Source organism: Arachis ipaensis, chromosome B05 (genome assembly GCF_000816755.2).
Source record: "Arachis ipaensis cultivar K30076 chromosome B05, Araip1.1, whole genome shotgun sequence".
Taxonomy (NCBI): Eukaryota; Viridiplantae; Streptophyta; class Magnoliopsida; order Fabales; family Fabaceae; genus Arachis; species Arachis ipaensis.
In genome coordinates, this window is record NC_029789.2 from 135,494,047 (window position 1) to 135,502,583 (window position 8,537).

At 33.8% G+C, this 8,537-nt stretch overlaps 1 protein-coding gene across 1 annotated transcript; it reads left to right on the forward strand.

Moving 5' to 3' along the window:
* Positions 7,309–8,388, forward strand: LOC107644317 (the record flags this gene model as incomplete). The annotated part of the gene is given in 1 exon segment (XM_016348157.2): positions 7,309–8,388. A coding segment is annotated over 1 exon segment (672 nt). The 3' UTR covers positions 8,053–8,388.

The window sequence follows — 8,537 nt, forward strand, 5'->3', positions numbered from 1 at the left end:
TTTATAGTGAATTAAATTTTAGTTTTTAACATTTTAATTATTTTATTATTAAATCTCTCACTAATAATTAATAGAATTGATGTACTATTAATAATATTTTTGTTAAAATTATATTTATTTAACTCTTTTTCTTATTTTTATCTTCTCAACAAGTTTAAATTCTATTTTTTTATTCTTTTTTTTTTCTCTTGCTTTTACACTATTAATTCTTTAAGATGAATTCGAAAAAGAAAAAGAAAGGACTAGAAAAATAAGATTTGGTCTTGTTGAGAGGATGAAGGTGGAAAAAGGAGTTAAACAAACGCAACTTTAATAAAAGCATTATTAATAATACGTCAATTTCGTTAAGTGTTAGGGAAGGATTTGACGGCGGAATAATATTGATGTCATTTTAAATGTTTTGGGATAAAAATATTATTTTAAATAAATAAAATAAATATTTGAGATAAGTACTATTTTGTTCCTTAACGTTTAAAGTTAAAATCAAGTCCGTCCCTAACCTTATTTTGAATTTAAAATCGTCCTCAACGTTTTATTTAGTATTAAAATCGTTTTTTTGACCATTTTACTCTTCTCACTAACCCTACTTGCTCCCCTTTCTGACCCAATACTTTGTTCTTCATCTCCACCGTCATATTCTTCTTCTCATTCTCGCTCACACACTTTCTTTTTCTCTAATCAATGGAGTTTCTTCGATAGCGGCCACATCGCTTTACGTCGTTGACCTCACCCCGACATCTATGGCAGATAGCTCTTGGAGTTTAAGAGTCTCACCTCTGTTCGTGTTTATAAGGACTCCTCCACTGACAGTTCCCTCGTTTATGGCTATGTTAACTTCGACGCAGCAAACAAAGAGAGGGAGTAGAAGCAACAATGGTGGTGGTTTCAGATCTCCTTTTCCTCCCTTTTCATGCGGCAATTTCCAAGAGCAGCAGCAGCGGCAATTTTGGTGGTGGTGGCCGCAGTTTTGAGCTCTCTCTCTCTCTCTCTCTCTCTCTCTCTCTCTCTCTTCCTCGCTGTATCTCTTTTATCTCTCTGTTTTAATTTTTTTCTTTCTTTCAAAAAAAATACGAATTACGAATCACTTGTTGAATTTAAAGAATTGGATTGCAATGAATGATGTTGTTCGTACTATTCTAGAATTTAAATGTATGTTATTGATGATTGATGATGTGAATCTGAATGTTATGTTGTGTTGTGTTGTGTTATATTGTTGTTGATGGAGTTATTGCATCTCTGTTGTCTCTTTGTTTTATTTTTTTTTTTACTTTAAAAAAAATATGAGTCACTATGATGTTGTTGATGAGTTTGAAGAATTGGATTGCAATGAGTGATGTTGTTGATACTATTTTAAAATTTGAATGTTATGTTGTTTATGATGAATTTTTTTAAATTTAAATGTTATGTTGTATTGTGTTGTTGATGGATTGAAATGGATAGATGTGGGAAGAAAAATAGCTTGTAGTTGATGGGAATTAGGATGGTGACAATAGTGGTGGTAAATGGTGGGGGTTAGAGTAAGAAAAAATATAAGGGTATTTTTGTCCGAAAAGTGTGAAAAGGACGATTTTAGTACTAAATAAAATGTTGAGGATGATTTTAAATTTAAAATAAGGTTAGGGACGAATTTGTTTTTTGCCCCTAAACCTTAATGATAAAAACATTACTTATCTCTAAATATTTTAAGTATGAATATACGTTAATTTGAGGGTATTTACAGATTTTCATTAAGTGACTTATCTTATTTACAATGTATTGTAAACGAGATAAGTATGGCCATATGGCAACGTATCATGTTTACAAACGTGAAACATGAGAAATAGCTGTTTAGTCATATCTGTTTACAGTGTAAATGAGATACGTGAAATTAAAAAATGTTTACACAGTAAACAAGATAGAATACGACAAAAATCAATCTCTTATAAAAGGATTAGAAAACTGTTGGTACTCCTAAGAAATCTCTCAATTCTTCTTTCTCTTTCGTTTTTCTTTGAAAATTTTAGCAAAAATGTCTAGTGACAGTAGTTTTATTGTTGTGATGGTGTATCCCAACTATCAGATGAGAAACAATGACAGTGGGGTTATATTTGGGTGTGAGAGTCCTGTGCTGTTTTGAACTCGAAGAGCAAATTCGTTGTCCGAGTTAAAAAGTATGATATTGACGCACATTGGCGGTGGGGAGAGAAAAAGGTTGGTAGAGTTAGATATAGGATGCTAGCACCAATGAAAAATGGTGTATTTCGCTTTCGTCTATTCTAACTTGATGGCGATGAACATGTGCGCCTAATGTTTGATGTGCACGGTAGAATTATGGTTGTACAAGACTACAAGTAATGGAGATTTCTGTGGAGGTTCGTGATGTTGGTAGTGGTGGTGCAGGCGGCTCGAATTTTATACCGGGTGACCCTCTGCTCACACCACGACCATTGCACTGTGCTAGTCCAATGCAAGACATGGATGTTGAAGATGAGAAATTCGACGAAGAGTACGTTGCCGATAGTCACAAAAGTGATTCCTCTGACGATGACGATGACGATGACGATGAGTTCATACCTGAGACTCCTTTTGGTGGATCAGTTCGATACCTTTTGCCTGCTCCGCGTCCAATTTCAGAGTTAGCATCTGTACTCAGCCACTACCATATATTAGATTTGGATGCGATGCGCAAAAAAACTCTGTATTCGAATATGGGGGTCGATGATTACAACATCGATGATGGTGTGAAATTTCAGATTGGTCACAGATTCAAAAGCAGAGAGGCAGTACTGCAAGGTGTCAAGAATTATAGCATTCAGAGAAGTGTCGATTATCGAGTAATTGAGTCAGATCGGTTAAAGTACTACTACGTTGCTAGCAATTTACGGATGGTTGTCCTTGGAGTCTCCGTGTCGCCCTCTGACAAAATCTGGAATATTGGTGAGTATTATTTTTGATTCATTGTCTTTTTCGTTGTTATTATTATTTTAGTTAGATTTTAATTCGACTATATTTAAAATAGTTAGGGGGTGCGTAAATTCGGCGGATCACAGATGTGTGTGGCCCCACCATGTAACAAGATCACCGACAGTTGGACAGTAACCTCATATGCAGAATCATCCTGCCACTCATACAGTCTAGTCTATCAGTGCCTATTTCTGTTCTATAGAGTTCAGTGAGATAGAAATATCACTTCAAGCTGGAGATCTAGTTCGTAGGAGGAGTTGGCACCCGAGGACATCTAAGGCACCCAAACCGAGGTAGTCACTGGTGGGGCAGAGAAAGGTTAGAGACCAAAATATAACATTGGCAACTAACTTTTCAAAAAATGTAAGACCAATTCGAAAATAATTTCACAAGAATAATCTTTAGCGCAAACAAACTAGACATAGCTGTCATATATTATTATTATATTGGTCTTGAACTTTTTGAAAATTTAACTGTTAGGGATATATTCGACGCAAATCGAAATTTTTTGGAACGAAATTGAAACAAATTAAAATAAATCTTAAGGGTATTTTTAAAAATTTTGACAATATTCAAAGATAAAATATATATTTTATCCAAGATTTTATCAATCAAATTGGTCCTTCGAATATTATAAATTAATCAATTTTATTCTTCAATCACTCACTTACTAATTTTCATCAATTACTGATGACATAGAATGTTAACTCACATCATACATGATATGTAGCATATCCAATAAAACATTGAATAAATATATTTATGAAAATCTATCAATTTAGTGTCGTTAGGTTATATTAGAAATATGTTTTTTTTTTAATTCAAAAAATGGACTAAATTAATAATTTTTCATAAAGATATTTGTTAAAAATCTAATTAGATATGTTAAGTGTCATATATACTATCAATTAACGTTTTATATCATCAACTATTAACGAAAATTATTAATTAAGTGACGGAGGGACAAAATTGATTAATTTATAATCTTTAAGATCTAATTTAATTGATAAAAATTTTCGATGAAATTGAAAGATGATCCATCTTTCGAGAACTAATTTAACCATTAACCTTACATTGATATTATAAAATATTTTACACAATAGTATAATCACATTTATTTTTTTACGACAATTTATACAATCAATTTAAAAAATAATTATTTTTATTAATGTATTATTATTTNNNTGGCAGTGGCGGTAGATTCCTTCACCGTGACGGCCAACTCTCCCTTCTTTTCCTCCTCTCTCGCTAAATTCACTGTATCTCTTTTATCTCTCTGTTTTAATTTTTTTCTTTCTTTCAAAAAAAATACGAATCACTATGATGTTGTTGAATTTAAAGAATTGGATTGCAATGAATGATGTTGTTCGTACTATTCTAGAATTTAAATGTATGTTATTGATGATGAATTTTTTGAATCTGAATGTTATGTTGTGTTGTGTTGTGTTATATTGTTGTTGATGGAGTTATTGCATCTCTGTTGTCTCTTTGTTTTATTTTTTTTTTTACTTTAAAAAAAATATGAGTCACTATGATGTTGTTGATGAGTTTGAAGAATTGGATTGCAATGAGTGATGTTGTTGATACTATTTTAAAATTTGAATGTTATGTTGTTTATGATGAATTTTTTTAAATTTAAATGTTATGTTGTATTGTGTTGTTGATGGATTGAAATGGATAGATGTGGGAAGAAAAATAGCTTGTAGTTGATGGGAATTAGGATGGTGACAATAGTGGTGGTAAATGGTGGGGGTTAGAGTAAGAAAAAATATAAGGGTATTTTTGTCCGAAAAGTGTGAAAAGGACGATTTTAGTACTAAATAAAATGTTGAGGATGATTTTAAATTTAAAATAAGGTTAGGGACGAATTTGTTTTTTGCCCCTAAACCTTAATGATAAAAACATTACTTATCTCTAAATATTTTAAGTATGAATATACGTTAATTTGAGGGTATTTACAGATTTTCATTAAGTGACTTATCTTATTTACAATGTATTGTAAACGAGATAAGTATGGCCATATGGCAACGTATCATGTTTACAAACGTGAAACATGAGAAATAGCTGTTTAGTCATATCTGTTTACAGTGTAAATGAGATACGTGAAATTAAAAAATGTTTACACAGTAAACAAGATAGAATACGACAAAAATCAATCTCTTATAAAAGGATTAGAAAACTGTTGGTACTCCTAAGAAATCTCTCAATTCTTCTTTCTCTTTCGTTTTTCTTTGAAAATTTTAGCAAAAATGTCTAGTGACAGTAGTTTTATTGTTGTGATGGTGTATCCCAACTATCAGATGAGAAACAATGACAGTGGGGTTATATTTGGGTGTGAGAGTCCTGTGCTGTTTTGAACTCGAAGAGCAAATTCGTTGTCCGAGTTAAAAAGTATGATATTGACGCACATTGGCGGTGGGGAGAGAAAAAGGTTGGTAGAGTTAGATATAGGATGCTAGCACCAATGAAAAATGGTGTATTTCGCTTTCGTCTATTCTAACTTGATGGCGATGAACATGTGCGCCTAATGTTTGATGTGCACGGTAGAATTATGGTTGTACAAGACTACAAGTAATGGAGATTTCTGTGGAGGTTCGTGATGTTGGTAGTGGTGGTGCAGGCGGCTCGAATTTTATACCGGGTGACCCTCTGCTCACACCACGACCATTGCACTGTGCTAGTCCAATGCAAGACATGGATGTTGAAGATGAGAAATTCGACGAAGAGTACGTTGCCGATAGTCACAAAAGTGATTCCTCTGACGATGACGATGACGATGACGATGAGTTCATACCTGAGACTCCTTTTGGTGGATCAGTTCGATACCTTTTGCCTGCTCCGCGTCCAATTTCAGAGTTAGCATCTGTACTCAGCCACTACCATATATTAGATTTGGATGCGATGCGCAAAAAAACTCTGTATTCGAATATGGGGGTCGATGATTACAACATCGATGATGGTGTGAAATTTCAGATTGGTCACAGATTCAAAAGCAGAGAGGCAGTACTGCAAGGTGTCAAGAATTATAGCATTCAGAGAAGTGTCGATTATCGAGTAATTGAGTCAGATCGGTTAAAGTACTACTACGTTGCTAGCAATTTACGGATGGTTGTCCTTGGAGTCTCCGTGTCGCCCTCTGACAAAATCTGGAATATTGGTGAGTATTATTTTTGATTCATTGTCTTTTTCGTTGTTATTATTATTTTAGTTAGATTTTAATTCGACTATATTTAAAATAGTTAGGGGGTGCGTAAATTCGGCGGATCACAGATGTGTGTGGCCCCACCATGTAACAAGATCACCGACAGTTGGACAGTAACCTCATATGCAGAATCATCCTGCCACTCATACAGTCTAGTCTATCAGTGCCTATTTCTGTTCTATAGAGTTCAGTGAGATAGAAATATCACTTCAAGCTGGAGATCTAGTTCGTAGGAGGAGTTGGCACCCGAGGACATCTAAGGCACCCAAACCGAGGTAGTCACTGGTGGGGCAGAGAAAGGTTAGAGACCAAAATATAACATTGGCAACTAACTTTTCAAAAAATGTAAGACCAATTCGAAAATAATTTCACAAGAATAATCTTTAGCGCAAACAAACTAGACATAGCTGTCATATATTATTATTATATTGGTCTTGAACTTTTTGAAAATTTAACTGTTAGGGATATATTCGACGCAAATCGAAATTTTTTGGAACGAAATTGAAACAAATTAAAATAAATCTTAAGGGTATTTTTAAAAATTTTGACAATATTCAAAGATAAAATATATATTTTATCCAAGATTTTATCAATCAAATTGGTCCTTCGAATATTATAAATTAATCAATTTTATTCTTCAATCACTCACTTACTAATTTTCATCAATTACTGATGACATAGAATGTTAACTCACATCATACATGATATGTAGCATATCCAATAAAACATTGAATAAATATATTTATGAAAATCTATCAATTTAGTGTCGTTAGGTTATATTAGAAATATGTTTTTTTTTTAATTCAAAAAATGGACTAAATTAATAATTTTTCATAAAGATATTTGTTAAAAATCTAATTAGATATGTTAAGTGTCATATATACTATCAATTAACGTTTTATATCATCAACTATTAACGAAAATTATTAATTAAGTGACGGAGGGACAAAATTGATTAATTTATAATCTTTAAGATCTAATTTAATTGATAAAAATTTTCGATGAAATTGAAAGATGATCCATCTTTCGAGAACTAATTTAACCATTAACCTTACATTGATATTATAAAATATTTTACACAATAGTATAATCACATTTATTTTTTTACGACAATTTATACAATCAATTTAAAAAATAATTATTTTTATTAATGTATTATTATTAGAAAGGAAAATTTAAAAAAAAAAAAGGGAAAGAAAGATAACATTTTCTTTGCCATTCTGTAACTATTTTGGATGGAGGATTGCAAGGAGAAGAGAAAGCGAGTCAGTTGTGATGAAAACTCGGAGACCGACTCGCCCGAGTTGAAGGTTCTCCGGGTGGAGCCGTCCGATTCTGAGCCTGTTCGTGTCGATTCGGGTGTTGACTCGTCCGAGTCTCAACTCACCCGGGTCAACTCGGGCGATTCGTGCTTGAACTCGGAGGACTCGGTTCGTGACTCGTCCTGTGGCATACAAGGGGACCTTCTTAACATTCTCGATGATACGTACATCGTTCCCGAGCGCGACTCGGCGATGCAAGGTCTTGACTCGGTGATAAAGAGCTTTGAGGAGGAGATTCTCGCCGCGGGTTCGGATCCAGGTCAAAATCCGGAACCCGAGTCTGGTGAGTTGCAACCTAACTTGGGTTACCTTCTAGAAGCATCCGACGACGAGCTTGGGTTACCGCCGTCTACAGCAGCAACCGAGTCCAAAACCGATGAACCGGGTCGGGCCGCTTCGGATGTAGTGGACCTCACCGCTTTCATGGGTTTGGAAGATGATGTCTTCGGATTCGGAGCCGGGTTTACGACGGAGTGCAGTGGTGGCGATGGCGGCGCCGGAGGTTTTACGGCGTCGGACGGTTTGTTCGAATATTCGGATCCAGCGGATATTTTGTGGCGTTCGGAGTCCTTACAAGCTATGTAGGGCGTTTCGTAGGGGAAAGCGTTTCGGTGGGGAAGAAACGTGTGTACCTTGGGAAATGTTGGGGTTAATGTGAGAATAGAATGGTAAAAATGGACTGAATACAAATGTTTTAGGTGGCAGATGACTAGGATGTGAAAAAGATTAGGATGTAGGTTTAGATTTAATGTTGTTTATTACTAATTATTAGTAACTGCTTTTAAATGGTCTGATGGATTCAATTGAAAGAAAGTGGACCCAAATGTGCCGCAAGCAGGTTTATGCTTTCGTTACGGGATCTTTATTTTTTTTTAATAAAAAATAAGTAAACAAAAATACACCTGAAATAAATTAGAATAAGGACCATATTTCATAATGTATTAATTTAAGTATATATTTTAATAAAATATAACAATAATTTTAGTATAAGAACATTTATATTTTTTATTAGAAACGAGTTATGAAAATAGATAATTTTATTAGAGATAAATACTTAGACATGGAAAATA